Source organism: Terrapene carolina, unplaced genomic scaffold, assembly GCF_002925995.2.
Source record: "Terrapene carolina triunguis isolate 2854851 unplaced genomic scaffold, T_m_triunguis-2.0 Scaffold210, whole genome shotgun sequence".
Classification (NCBI taxonomy): domain Eukaryota; kingdom Metazoa; phylum Chordata; order Testudines; family Emydidae; genus Terrapene; species Terrapene triunguis.
Genome location: NW_020664561.1, coordinates 53677545 through 53692718, shown reverse-complemented (window position 1 = coordinate 53692718; position 15174 = coordinate 53677545). Strand labels below are relative to the sequence as shown.

The following is a 15174-nucleotide window of genomic DNA, read 5'->3' as shown; positions in this document are numbered from 1 at the left end:
TTACAATAGTTTAGTTATATATTATAGACTTATAGAAAGAGAGCTTCTAAAAACGTTAAAATGTATTACTGGCACACGAAACCTTAAATTAGAGTGAATAAATGAAGACTCGGCACTCCACTTCTGAAAGGTTGCCGATCCCTGGCCTATAGCATATAAGTGGAGCTTGGAAGGGAAATCTGCAATACGGCTGCGCTTTGCTAGCATTTTGTAGGCTATTAAATGAGCAACAGACACAGGCAAAATACACATGTTCTGAGCAGGGCCGGCTCCAGGGTTTTGGCCGCCCCAAGCAGCCAAAAAAAAAAAAAAAAAGCCGGAGTGAGGGACCGTCCGCCGAATTGCCGCCGAATAGCTGGACGTGCCTCCCCTCTCCGGCGTGGCCGCCCCAAGCACCTGCTTGACAAGCTGGTGCCTGGAGCCGGCCCCGGTTCTGAGTGAGGCTGATTACACTGTGGGATCAAGGAGACTGTTAAAAAAGTACCACTCCTCAGTAAACACAGGAAAAGATTCTTGAAAATGAATCCCCGATGGTACCCAGACAGCGTAGGTAACTGGAACAAGAGAAACATGTTGAAGATTTCCAAACATGGGCTAGAATATAGGGTGAGCAGACTCCCTGTACAGATGCGCAAGCCAAATGGAATCTACCTGAACAACAGATCCTTAATTAGTGGCTAGATTGTCCCTGAAACACTGCATTTATTTCGCCATTGTAACTCTGGGTCTTGTTTTCAGAGGGGCCAAGCACCAACAGCTCCCAGTGACGTTGATGGGCTTGCTCAGCACCTCTGCATGGAAAGGGCCTGATTCTGCATTGACCTGCACCATGTGTTGTTGTTTGCACCAATGCAAAGTGAATGTAAAATAGTCTCATGATTTGGTAGCAGGTGACACCCACTTGGCACTGGTGTAAATGCCTACATAAGGTGTCAGGCAGTGGAGCAACAGGCCCCATGTCTTCTTTGAAGCCAGGATAATTACTTTCTGAGCATAATGGAGCCAGATCCTCAGCTGGTTTAAATTAGGATAGCTCCCTTATGGATACTCGAGTGACATCAATTATCCCAGCTTCAGATCTGGCCTATACGCTGCACTATTTCTTCATTTTCTCTAAGTTGAAAATTCTGCAGCAGCAGCTGGAAAACCTGCAAAAAAGAGAGGTTACATGCAACCAAATAGGTGCATGCTACCTGCTAGGGAGAGAGAGAGAGGAATAGCTTTTGAATATCAAACTAGTGAAATTCCTGTACTGACAGCATGGATCCAGGAGTGCACAATTATTATGCACAATTTCCCTTTGGAGAATATACATTGTACTGCTCTTTAAAGTGAAGAGAAACATTTACTGAACTTGCTTTGGTGGTGGTTGGTTGTGGGTTTTTTTCTTTGTTGTTGTTCCAGACTTGTGAGACCTTTTCATTTCTTAAATACAAGGCCAATGCTCAGCATGGCACTTTGACATGGTGGTATTATCAACAGCAGGACACTTGTTGGAAAAAAGCTCACTATGTAGGATGAAGATATTTCAGGGATCTTTGGTCTTGGAAAAAGTAGTGTTTTCACGGTGCTTGTTACATCTCCCGGGTGTGATTTAAAGTGGCAGTCACTTCACTTACCCACAGGAACAGGCAAATTAGGAATCGCATCAGAATGAGCTTTCTTGAGCAACTCCACAAACTTCTTCCACCTGCATGCGCAAACATTTTTAAATGAAATATAATATTTGAAAACAAACCCCAAACAGTCTGACTTCCAAGAGCTATGTAATGGAGGTCAGAGACATCATTAAAAATAAACAATAAATTTACGAAAAGGTTTTTTGAAATAAAGAAAGGAATGACATTATAAATATGCAGCAGAGCATACCACAATCACCAGCATGAAGCTTAGCTTGTGCACATAAATGCAATACATCACATGATGCACTGTCTACACATTCGGGACAACATTTTCCAAAGGGTAGACTCTCTATTTGCCAGGGCACTTTGCAGCTCTAGGATTTTTTAAAATACTATCTATCTACAACTGAAGCAAAGGATGGACACAAACTTGGTTTTATGGGCCACATCCTCAGTGCAGAGAGGTGAAGTCAACAGAGCTATGCCAATTTCCACCAGTTGAGTTAATCTGCGGCGGCTTTTTGGTGGTGCTACAAAAGCTTTATCTCCCCAATCCTGTAACTTCCAGAAACTGAACTGATCACCTCACTTCTCCAGGAAAAATAAATTAAAGAAGAGAGGTAGAAAAATCTGCATAGAAATATCAGGCATTCCTCCTCCTAGCCCCCATTTTTCTTGTTGACAAGTTACAGAGAGGACATAACTTGTTCTGCTTTGTTCGACAAGGCTAATCTCACGTGACTGTAATCACTCATGGTGTTTTATTGATTTTAAGCACATTTAATCAGAAAGTGGCTCAGAGCTAGATTCCTGCTAATTACTTGAGAAACAGCCTCCCGAATGGCTTCACAATTGGACTGCAGCTTAGAATGGACAGTATATACTAAAACAATGATTCATGCATTCAGCTTCCTAGATTTATTTTGTTTATATTGGATTTTTTAATCTCTAAAGGGACGTAATTCAGTCTATGGGCAAGTGGCATTTAAAGCCCTTAACAAAATGGCTTTAATTTAACAAGCTAGGCCTTAGCCAAAGATGGTATGTGTGTGGAAGAGTTTATCCTTTACAAATGTAATTCCTCACTGCAGGTCATAGGAGTGAAGGTGCCCTTCATCACACCGTGCTGTGACATGTACAGCATTGGAAGGTAAGCCTTGAGAAGTCCGTGCTTTGCTGAGAGCCAAAAGAGTCTTGCTAAATCAAGACATGAGAATCCACACAAAGACTCCTCTACAGTTAGGTTAAGGTCTTTGCTGCAGGCTAAGGGCAAATTAGCCTCGTATGGGCTAAGGTACTTTGATTTCGTTGTAAGGTTCTCCTAAGTTCTGCTTATGTGAAAAGGGTTTTGGGTTGGTTTCTTCTTTCCAGTCATGCTATGAAGAGCTCTACCCTGTATCTGTGACCAAAGTCAGCCCGATTTTGATCTTATAACTGGCAAGGTCCCAACTAAGAGTGGGAGCTCAAGCCCCTAGGAAGGGGATATGGAAAATCAGTGAGTGATCTCCCATTTCAGTGTCTCTGCCAGAGCGAAGATTGGGCCAGCCTGTGAATTGCAAGTCTCCATGACACACCTAAAACAGGGGGATGGGAGAGCCCCATGCACAGAGCAACTGGCTTTGTAGCTTGTGTGTGAGGCTGACCCTGTACAATCAAATGTCTATTTTAGAAGGAATGATCAAGTCTGGATGGTATTAAAAACTTACTGTATTTTGCCTTGTTTGCACAAATCATGGTTGTTGAGCAAAGCTTCCAGCAATAAAGGAGTTAGAGTTAGTCTATGCTTCTGGCAAACAGTCTCAATCTGGAAACAAGATAAGATTTCCCACTGAAATTTCGGGTATCATTATCTATGGCAAAGCAACTGAGAGGAGAAGATTTTATTATAAATCCAGTGCACATCACAGCCATCAGCTCCAGTATAAAAGATACATGGCAAAGTGTTTTCAAACAGTCTAGTAAAACAGCATATACACATATGCAGTTGTGACCAGGACTGAGCCATTTCTTCTTGTGAGCCTGATTTTGCAGTCATTTAACACGCTAAACACCATGTGCAAATTCTGCAAGCAGAATCAAGTGACTGTGCAAAAAAATTACCAGCAGATCTTATTAAGAATTAGGTCTGGCTGAAAAATTTCCTTCAAAACCATTTCTTGGATGGAAAATGGGTTTTCAACTAAATGAAAGTTTTCACAGAAAGCATCCAATTTCCTTGAACATTTTTGTTTTGTCATTGGAAAGCTGAAAACCCCAAAGTTTGGGCAGATTTGGCAGTTTTCTGCCATACATTTTCAGGTTTTTGGGTGGGTTTTTTTGACAAAAGATGAAATTTTCTACAGAAATTTTTTTCCCATTTTCCAACCAGCTCTACAATAATTCTTAAACATAATTCATAAATCTTTTTTTTAAAAAACAACAACAGATGAGCTCAGAATTCTGTGCTGAATACCCCCAAACTGAACAACATTCATCACAGTTCATCTAATTCATCCCTTCCTTTTTTCAGGCCTGTGACACCATGGCCCACTGCTCATTACTGCCTCCTGAATGGTATGAAGCCTCAAGCATTCACTCTGCTTAGAAACTCATCTCAGATTCACCACTGAATTTCCAAGGAGCCAACCTGTAGGCATGAGGCACGTCATTTATCATTGAAGATGATGTACTGTTTTCTAAAGCCTTTCTATTATTTTAAACCCTGTGGGAGTCTCATAGGAATGCTCTAAACTTGACAAACGCCACAAAGTATAACAAATCCAGGATTTAGCTTTTAGCCTCTTCACCCATCCCGCTCTCCAGCTCTTCCCACTCCACAGACTTTCAATTTTTTACCTTAACGAAGACGTGGGATGACTGCTGTTGGGTTACTGCAGAGCAGTAACCAAAAGCAATATAAGCCCAGCAAATTCTGCAAAGTATCAAGGGTTCTCACCTCCCACTGACTTCAGTGGTTTTTGAGGGTCTCCCCACTTCTTAAAGTCTGGGTCTCTAGATATGTCTGCATTGCACTATCTGGGGCTGGCCCAGGTCAGCTGAGTCAAGTTTGTGGGGCTTGGGCTGTGGGGCTATAAAATTTCAGTGCAGACATTCAGGCTTGGGCTGTAGCCTGGTCTCTGAGATCCCACAAGGGGAGAGGGTCCCAGAGCCCGGGATCCAGACCAAGCCTGGATGTCTCCACTGCTGTTTTATAGCCCTCCAGCCCATGCCTTGTGACACAAGTCAGCTGACGTGGGCCAGCCACCAGTGATTAATTGCAGTGTAGACATATCCTTTTAGACCAATTCTGAAGGATTCACATTCTTTTCTTATTTTTAAGCATAAAAATATAGCTTTGAAATGCATTCTGCAATAGTAACAGGATCTATGCGTATAACTGACACAAATGGTCCATCTATGGCTTTAAGTGTGTTACACTGCTATTAAATGAGAGCGGTCTACCTGTGATTACATGACTAGACTGAACCCTGTTCTGGGGCCTATTTACCTCATAGAGAGAGAGAAGGCCGGAGAAAGACTTATCTTCTTTTTGAAAACTCAGGCTCAGTTTCTCCATGTCTAGTTCCCCCTTATATTCCTCCAATATTTGCTTCAAGATCTGTAATGTGTCTTCAGGAGCCAGAGAGCTGGAGGATCAAAATATAGAGATTACCATAAAAATAATACATAATACTTTCCAGTTCACCTGGCCCCACAAAGGATCCCAAAGTGTTCTACGAGTATACTGCCCTCCCAGGCCATATAGAACCCCTGAGGTGTTCTGGGGCAGCTGTTTAACTGATCACAGCAACAGAACAAAACAGGCTTGGGTAGGAAGCAAAGAAAAATAGAAAATCCAGCTAAAATGCCATGGTAAGGAAAACATAATTACCTTTTGGCTGGATTATCAGGTGTAACACTGTGATTCATGTGAAAAAAGCCTTAAGAATTTTTTAATGGTATACGCACCTCGGATTTTTTGTTTCACCTAAAAGATGGTACTTCTAAATGCCTCCTATCTCCATGATGGGGCATGGTTCAATACTGACTCAGAAAGAAGGAGAGCCATCTACTGAATCGCCAATAATGCTTCCTGGGGTTTCCTTGGAGGTTTCCCATTCAGTAATCAACCAGGCCCGCTGTTTTTAGGATCTGATCAAAGCATAGGTGAGCTCATGTGGCTGCCGGCTGTATATCATAAATACCTGCCTGATCTTTGCCTCAGACTTTTTCTGGTAGAGCATAGCTTAATACGTGTGTAAATAAAATGACATACTTGTGTATGGCTCCTAACTTTGTTACATTGTTGGTACTGCGTAATGCTGCCGTGCCACATAGTGACTGGAATGTACAGTAGAAGGGGTGGCTCAGTGGACTGATAATAGAGTAAAAGATAATCAGTAACTGAGTTTCTTGATTGTCTGTCAGTTGCAAAAAAAAAAAAAAAAAAAAAAGGTAAAAAAATGAAATTTTCAGAAAAGTGAAAAGTAAAAAAAAAATGTTTGGGTTGAATGAAACATTTTGTTTGTCCCAAAAGGTAATGTTTTGTTTTGATTTTGAGCTTTTTAGAAAAATAAATAAATAAATAAAATTGAAGGAAATTCAAACCAGAAAGTCATTTTGAATCAAAAATCAAAACAATTCATTAAAAAATGAACAAACGGGTCCTTTTCATTTTTTCATAATTTTTGTTTATTCAATTAAAATAAATTGGTGAGTTTGACACAAATTCACAAAAGGTTTTGATCAATCTGTATCTGCATTTTTTGCTGAAAAAGAGTTTTGGTAAAAACTTCTCCCAGCTCTACAAAAGATTTCACCACTAGGCCTCAGGTTCTAAAATCCAGCCTTGGCTAGCGGAGACAGAAGTCTGTTGCCCTCTGTTGGCTGCTCAGTGGACTATAAGAAATGAGATGGTGGTCTCAAATCCAATTTCTAGTGTGCTGATGTTCACATCACATAAGGTCATAGTCACTATCAGCATCCTTGTTGTCAATTTCAGCAGTGTGATCGTTTGCTCTGACAGTGGGAGCCTTTCTCATCCAGATGAGTTACGTTGATGGGGGAGTATGTACTGTACTTACTCTGTGCATAGACTACTTCAGTCTCCAGTGATTTCAAAACAGCATTTCTCTCATATTATATATATATACACACCTTTACCCCGATATAACGCTGTCCTTGGGAGCCAAAAAATTTTCCCGCATTATAGGTGAAACCACGTTATATCGAACTTGCTTTGATCCACCGGAGTGCACAGCCCCACCCTCCCGGAGCACTGCTTTACCGCGTTATATCCGAATTCGTGTTATATCGGGTCGCGTTATATCAGGGTAGAGGTGTATATATATATATATATACATACATACACACACACAATTACACACACAAGGATAAAAAGGCAATTATTAAAATTGTCTCTAATTGAAACTGTTTCCCTTGCCAAAGTTAAGTAAAGGGGAGTCTGCATGTTCTCAAATGATGCTTCTAGCAGTATGTAGTGTAGGTGATCAGCAACCCAAAACACGTAGTGGCTTGAATGGTTGCAAGAGAAAATCTGTGCTCTTCTGCGCTATGTAAAATGCTTTTTAATCTCATAATTGAAGAACCAGTTTTGCTTTCAGAATCCTCAGTGAAATTAGCAGGCTTGAAAACGTTCTGAAAATTCAACACCTACAAGACTTTTACCAAATGAAAACCAGGAAAAGGAGGATTTCTCAGATACTTTTCTCATTTGTTTAGAGTAATACATACATTTAAAAAAAAACAGAAATAGAACCTTTTGTTTTGATCCTTTAAAGTTACACTCTTTGCTTGAAGACCCAGATCACATGTCTTGATATTCTGCATTTCAACTGCTGCAGCTAGTCTTAGAAACTGAATCAGATTTTCAGAATTTACCTAAAAAAACAGATAGGTACAAACACAAGCAAAGGGCATAGGAAAATGTCAGTCTGTTACAACCTCTCCCTTAAATTGCATCTTCCTGAGAAAATTAAAGTGAAAATAAAGTGCTTTAGGGGGGGAAATCACATTTAATTTTACTTACAAAGTTAAAAGGTGTCTCACACATGAAAAATATTGGATTTGTGCCTTTTTATGTTTGTATATGATGTATAATGAATCCCCTGAAATGAATAGTTAAGACTAATGAAGTCCATTGAAATCAATGGGAGTCTTTTCTCTGACTTCACTGGACTTTGCACCAGGCCCTTATAGGCCAGTGGAGGGCAAGAGGAGAAGAGGTAGACAGGTCCCTAGGATTAGTGGATTAGCAGCCGAGCGTTTAGGGGGATAAGAAAGAGTTTGGCAGCAGGAGGTCTTGTGTGTGTATGGGGAGATCAGGCAGGAAGAGCTGGGTGAGGGTGTGCGTCGGAGGACTGATTTATAGGGCTACGTCAGTATCACAGAAATGACTCCATGAGACAAGGGCTCCCCTGTGCCTCATTCAGCATACCCCTAACAAGACGCAATACCCACCGCACCGCTAAGCTGACTGAGCACTCGCGCAGCACAGCTTGCCTTCCTGCTAATTGTTATTTAGAAAGTGCTAATGTTAAAACTGAGGAGCAAATCCTACCCCTGCGTTCCCTGCACAAGAGAAGGCATCATTCGGGGGGACCGGGAAAGGGGTGCAAAGTAGGTTGTAAATGTAAACGTAAATGTACTGGTATGAGAAAGAGTGGAATATGCGGACAGTGGTCATAGGTGCTGGAACTAGGAGTGCTGGGGGTGCTGCCACCCCCTGGCCTGAAGTAGTAATAACAACCCAAATACATGGTTTCCGCCTTCAGCACACCTACTAACAAAATTGGTCCAGCACCACTGAATGTAGTAGCATGATACTTAGCACATAAGGCGCAAGGCGGTGGAACATCAGGACCATTCCCTAAAATAATACACATCTCTACTACCTGAGCTGAAGAAGAATCTCCATTAGCGGTTGTGTTGGAGCCAATGGGTGGGATTTGCAAAAATATCAATGTTGGACTAACTCGATTCCCTTTCAAGTCAAGAGTAAAACTTCCAGAATTAGGATGACGCTGAATGATTCTGAAAATCCCATCTGATTACATCTGTAGTTCAATCACTATGGGCAGTGATACATAAGCAAAATTGCCAGTATATTGCAACTTCCTTTCTGCTGTTAGTTACTGTAATCAATTACAGTAGCAACACTGGAGGCATGTTAGAAGACACCTCGGCCACATTTGCTGATTAATCCCCAAATAGCAAATAAAGCCTAACTAACATATGAGCATCTCTAAGCTAAGGAAGTTACTGCTTATTAACCTCTCTCTTCTATTTACTTGACTTGCACGGATAAGTAAAAAAGAAAAAAAAGGGGAAAAGACTAATTGATTTTTTCCCCAGTTAAGACATTCAGATGAACATACCAATTCAGAGTCATTTGCCTCAGAAAACCTCTCAAAGAGGCGCTTGACAGTTGGTAATTGTAGAGGGACTTCATGCTTCAGAAGGAGGGAGCTCAGCTGGGACTGAGGAAGAAATCCAGAGATGGGATCCAGAGTCTTAAGCTCTCTCTGCAGCTTTTCGAACCCGGCTAACCTAACAGGACCCAGCCTGAGTTCATTTCTGACGAGAGCCAGGAGAGAATCCTCTTCCTCAGGTGACTCTGATGGCCCTCGGCATATGATCTGCTGGAAATCATTTAGAAAAGAAACATCTGGTTATATAATATACAGTAACTCGAATGAAGAATGGTAAAGCAGATGGTTGAATGGAGATTGCTTTACAACATCGTTACAATGGCTGTGCTGAGCAAAACAGCAGTCCACTCAGCCCCCTGGCTGCATGCTAAAGCTGCGCAACAGAAGAAAAGCTGCCCTACATGGACAGCTGAGGATTCCATTTGTCACAGAGGAATCCTGGGATTGCACAAAGCTGGCAAAGCTGCTTTGGTATAGGGGACATGCTAGGGTCAAACGTTGGAGGATGGGAGCTTGTGATGGTTTCCAGATTCTCAGCTGCTGGTGATGTAATTTAGAGCAGCCCTGCAGCTGCTCTCAGTTACACCAAAGGCTGTTTTGTCTGGCTCAGGATCAGGGAGATAAAAAGGTGGCTTAGCGTCCCCCTCCCCCTGGCTCCTTTCCCCTTCACCTGTTCAGACTGTAAACTTGGTCTAGCTGAGGACTGAGCCCATCATTAGCAAGCCAACACTTGAACCAAATTGTCATTGAAAATATTTAATAGATGACCAGTTATGGCAATATTTCATAGAATCATAGAATATCAGGGTTGGAAGGGACCTCAGGAGGTCATCTAGTCCAACCCCCTGCTCAAAGCAGGACCAATTCCCAACTAAATCATCCCAGCCAGGGCTTTGTCAAGCCGGGCCTTAAAAACCTCCAAGGAAGGAGATTCCACCACCTCCCTAGGTAACGCATTCCAGTGTTTCACCACCCTCCTCGTGAAATAGTGTTTCCTAATATCCAACCTAGACCTCCCCCACTGCAATTTGAGACCATTGCTCCTTGTTCTGTCATCTGCCACCACTGAGAACAGCCGAGCTCCATCCTCTTTGGAACCCCCCCTTCAGGTAGTTGAAAGCAGCTATCAAATCCCGCCTCCTTCTTCTTTTCTGGAGACTAAACAATCCCAGTTCCCTCAGCCTCTCCTCATAAGTCATGTGCTCCAGACCTCTAATCATTTTTGTTGCCCTCCGCTGGACTCTTTCCAATTTTTCCACATCCTTCTTGTAGTGTGGGGCCCAAAACTGGACACAGTACTCCAGATGAAGCCTCACCAATGTCGAATAAAGGGGAACGATCACGTTCCTCGATCTGCTGGCAATGCCCCTACTTATACAGCCCAAAATGCCGTTAGCCTTCTTGGCAACAAAAGCACACTGTTGACTCATATCGAGCTTCTCGTCCACTGTGACCCTAAGGTCCTTTTCTGCAGAACTGCTACCTAGCCATTCGGTCCCTAGTCTGTAGCAGTGCATAGGATTCTTCCGTCCTAAGTGCAGGACTCTGCACTTATCCTTGTTGAACCTCATCAGGTTTTTTTTGGCCCAATCCTCTAATTTGTCTAGGTCCCTCTGTATCCGATCCCTACCCTCCAGTGTATCTACCACGCCTCCCAGTTTAGTGTCATCTGCAAACTTGCTGAGAGTGCAGTCCACACCATCCTCCAGATCATTAATAAAGATATTAAACAAAACTGGCCCCAGGACCGACCTTTGGGGCACTCCACTTGAAACCGGCTGCCAACTAGACTTGGAACCATTGATCACTACCCGTTGAGCCCAACAATCTAGCCAGCTTTCTATCCACCTTACAGTCCATTCATCCAGCCCATACTACTTTAACTTGGCGGCAATTTCACAACATTTACCTGGTGATGTCCTACATGTTGTCTTAAAGACCGAGCTCTAAGGGATGGCTTTTGGAGGGCATGAATGTAGGACAAAGACTGATCTCCCGATGGGACAGACACACAATGAATATTTGGTGGTTTTAAAACCTTGAAGAACAAACGTGGAATTAGACATAAGGCAATCAAAGAAAAATAAATAGTTGTGTTCTAACCAAAATATACTCTGAGTACAAATATTGACATACACAACTATTTCGTCATATAAAATATATGCTGGTGATTCCTTTTTAGAAAGCAAACATGTTTAAACTCCAACAATAATACATCCTGAAGACATATTTAACTGGAACAGCTATTAAATTAGTTCTCATTTTATTAGTATAATTAGCTCCTCCAGCTCTGAAAACATTCCCCTACCACTTAAGATGAAGGAAACTCTCCATCAGCTGCTGGCATTATAGTGTCTATGACTCATAGATGTGCCGTTCTAATTCCACCTAGTAGAAGGCAGTGGTGCTCCCAAACACTAGCCATTTTGTTACAATCATGGAATGCATTCAACTTTCCAGTAGCAGGGTTAGAAAGTCTCATTGTTTAGTATTTCATACTGAGCATTAGAAATGCTCTCCTGCATTAGAGATTAGGGTTAACAGTCCTCATTATTTTCAGCAAGAGATTAATTAAAGCCCAACATTTCTAAAAGCAACCTGGCATAAATGAATCAGTTCATTGCACAAATATCTGAATTGGTAACATCTTTCCTTTATTCCTCTACTGAAGTCTAAACCTACCCTGATGTGGAAAGAAATGAATGCCAGGAGCTGCCTTTTGCAATAGGTTTAAAACATAAACAAATGATTAGCTACCTTCAGTTCTGATAGTCCCCAAATATTACCCTTCCTTATAACTACTGCACATACGACCATCCTCCCCACGCACTGCATTCCTAATCTCCTACCACCTGAAATGGTTTGCTTTGCATTAAAAATACAGTAGGTCCCAAATACGGAAACGATGACCCAAATATCAGCCTTTCAAAACAAGGGCTGAAGTGGTTTATTTATGAAATTCCTAGGGATGGAGGGGAAGGTGCACAAAGACCGCAGAGTTGGACATGGAACAATGTAGAGCATTGTTAGGTATTTAGCAAAGAACACTAAACCAAAGGAGAGAGGAAGAGAAGGAAGAAATACATTTCCTGACTGGGAAGTTATTGAACATACTGAACAGGAAACAGATACATTCTCTCCCTGGGGTGGGGAGAAATCTCTGTAGCTTCTCCTGTGGAAATTTGTCTCTGGTCTTAAAACCAAAGGGCAGGACTGTGACCCTGTGCAGTGGAATAAAGGCAAATAAGATCCCTTCCACCCATATGGCCACATGAGCGCGCCCTTCATTTTTGCTCTTGGCGCAGGGGATAGAACATGGGGGATAGAACACAGACTGTGAGTCTGGTACTTCTCCAAGCAAGAGGCAGAGAGAGGGTCAAAGGGGCAGGGACTAGGCAGAGTTAACATGCTGAGCTGGCACAAATGGGGAAGTCAGCTGTACCTAGTAAAGGGCTCCAGTGAGTTATTTCCCCCGAGCAAGGGAGCAGCACTCAAAAAGGCACAATTCCACCCCAGGACAATGCCGTTATGCACTGTCCCATGCATGAGGCAGAGTCTAAATTTTTAAAGTCATACGCCCCCTAAGCACAACCTCTAGGACTGACTCAGTTTGACTCAGGGGTGTACAGCACCTCTCAAAGTCAGGCCGGGCATTCCAAGCCGTGCACCCACAAAGGGAGATGCCCAAAATTACTGAACACTTCTAAAAATCTAGGGTCCAGATACAGCTGGGCAAAGAAAAATGGATTTTTTGGTTCACTAGCTATTCTGAAGAAAGAAAGAAAATAAATATTTCTTTTGACCCAAAACAAAATGTTCCATTTCAATTTCAAGCATTTTTAATGTTTCTGAATTTTTTAAAAAATAAAATGGAAGAAAATTTCAAAAAGAAAAGAAAAATAATTTAGAACTGAAAAATTGAAGAGGTTTGATTTTTTCTAATGTTGGGGGGCGTGGGTAGGGGTTCCAACACAAACAATATGGGAAAATCAACATAAACTGGCAAAACATTACAGTTAGACTACCTCTAATTTTTTGCCTGAAAAAAGTTTTGTCCAGAAAATAGGGCTGTCAAGCAATTAAAAAAATTAATCGTGATTAATCGCACTGTTAAACAATAACAGAATACCATTTATTTAAATATTTTGGATGTTTTCTACATTTTCAAATATATTGATTTCAATTACAACAGCGAATACAAAGTGTACAGTGCTCGCTTTATATTTATTTTTTATTACAAATATTTGTGCTGTAAAAAACAAAAGAAATAGTATTTTTCAATTCACCTCATACAAGTACTGCAGTGCAATCTCTTTATCATGAAAGTTGAACTTACAAATGTTGAATTATGTACAAAAAATAACTGCATTCAAAAATTAAACAATGTAAAACTTTAGAGCCTACAAGTCCACTCAGTCCTACTTCTTTTTCTGCCAGTCCCTCGGACAAACAAATTTGTTTACTTTTGCAGGAGATAATGCTGCCCGCTTCTTGTTTACAATGTCACCTGAAAGTGAGAACAGGCGTTCTCATGGCACTGCTGTAGCCGGTGTCGCAAGATAATTACATGCCAGATGAGATAATGATTCGTATGTCCCTTCATCTTCAACCACTATTCCAGAGGACATGCATCCATGCTAATTACGGGTTCTGCTGGATAATGATCCAAAGCAGTGAAGATCGACGCATGTTCACCTTCATCATCAAAGTCAGATGCCACCAGCAGTTGATTTTCTGTTTCGGTGGTTCGGGTTCTGTAGTTTCCACATTGGAGTGTTGCTCTTTTAAGACTTCTGAAAGCATGTTCCACACCTCATCCCTCTCAGATTTTGGAAGGCTCTTCAGGTTCTTAAACCTTGGGTCGAATGCTGTAGCTATCTTTAGAAATCTCACATTGGTACCTTCTTTGTGTTTTTTCAAATCTGCAGTGAAAGTGTTCTTAAAATGAACAATATGTGCTGGGTCATCATCCAAGATGGCTATAATATGAAATAATGGAAGAATGCGGGTAAAACAGAGCAGGAGACATCCGATTATTTTTTTAACGAGCATCATCAGCATAGAAGCATGTCCTCTGGAATGGTGGCCGAAGCATGAAGGGACATATGAATGTTTAGCATATCTGGCACTTAAATACCTTGCAATGCCGGCTACGTAAGTGCCATGCAAATGGCTGTTCTCACTTTCGGGTGACATTGTATATAAGAAGCAGCCAGCATTCTCTCCTGTAAATGTAAATAAACTTGTTTGTCTTAGCAATTGGCTGAATAAGAAGTAGGACTGAGTGGACTTGTAGGCTCTAAAGTTTTACATTGTTTTGTTTTTGAGTGCAGTTATGTAACAAAAAAATCTACATTTTTAAGTTGCACTTTCACAATAAAGAGATTGCACTACAGTATTTGTATGAGGTGAATTGAAAAATACTAATTCTTTTGTTTATTATTTTTACAGTGCAAATATTTGTAATAAAATAATAATATAAAATGAGCACTGTACACTTTGTATTCTGTGTTGAAATTGAAATCAATATATTTGAAAATGTAGAAAAACATCCAAAATATTTAATAAATTTCAATTGTTTAACAGTGCGATTAAAACAGTGATTAATCGAGATTAATTTTTTAATTGTGATTTTTTTGAGTCAATCACGTGAGTTAACCGCGATTAATCGATAGCCCAATCAGAAAATTATGCCTAGCTCTTGTTCAAACTTTTGTGAGCCAGTTTATCCATCTGTAAGATGGGTATAATCCTCCTGATTTATCTCATGGGACACAGTGCAGCTGAATTAACATCAGCAATGCCATTTGAGATCCTAAAGGTACTAAGGACCTGAGTGCAAAATTCTTATTCAACTTGACTTCAGTAGGACTATTTGCATGGGTAAGTGCTCACAAACATAAGGATTGCATAACTATGTTCCTAGTGCACATATTTATATTGCTGCAAAGAGACCTGGTTATTTCAACATTAAGTATTATCCATGGATCGTCCCTGTAACTGATTGTGCAATTCAAAATGTTGCGGCTACAGTTTATAGCAACTCACTTTGCCATCCAGAAATCTGCTGTTGCTTGTTTGTGCTTGTTTAGACTTGTGTTCTTCCTGTTTGTCTCTGCTCC

General features: G+C 41.1%; 1 protein-coding gene across 1 annotated transcript in view; it reads right to left on the bottom strand.

Annotated features, from left to right (window-relative positions):
• The window catches only part of LOC112115943 (uncharacterized protein C1orf87), a 49074-nt gene that overhangs the window by 9192 nt on the left and 24708 nt on the right, over window positions 1-15174 (bottom strand). The window contains exons 3-9 of the mRNA XM_026655350.1: window positions 15101-15167; window positions 10962-11090; window positions 8999-9262; window positions 7381-7502; window positions 5110-5248; window positions 3329-3426; window positions 1620-1690 (exon numbers count right to left, since the gene is read on the bottom strand). Coding sequence (XP_026511135.1) covers window positions 1620-1690; window positions 3329-3426; window positions 5110-5248; window positions 7381-7502; window positions 8999-9262; window positions 10962-11090; window positions 15101-15167 — 890 coding nt within the window. The remainder of the gene's footprint in view (window positions 1-1619; window positions 1691-3328; window positions 3427-5109; window positions 5249-7380; window positions 7503-8998; window positions 9263-10961; window positions 11091-15100; window positions 15168-15174) is intronic.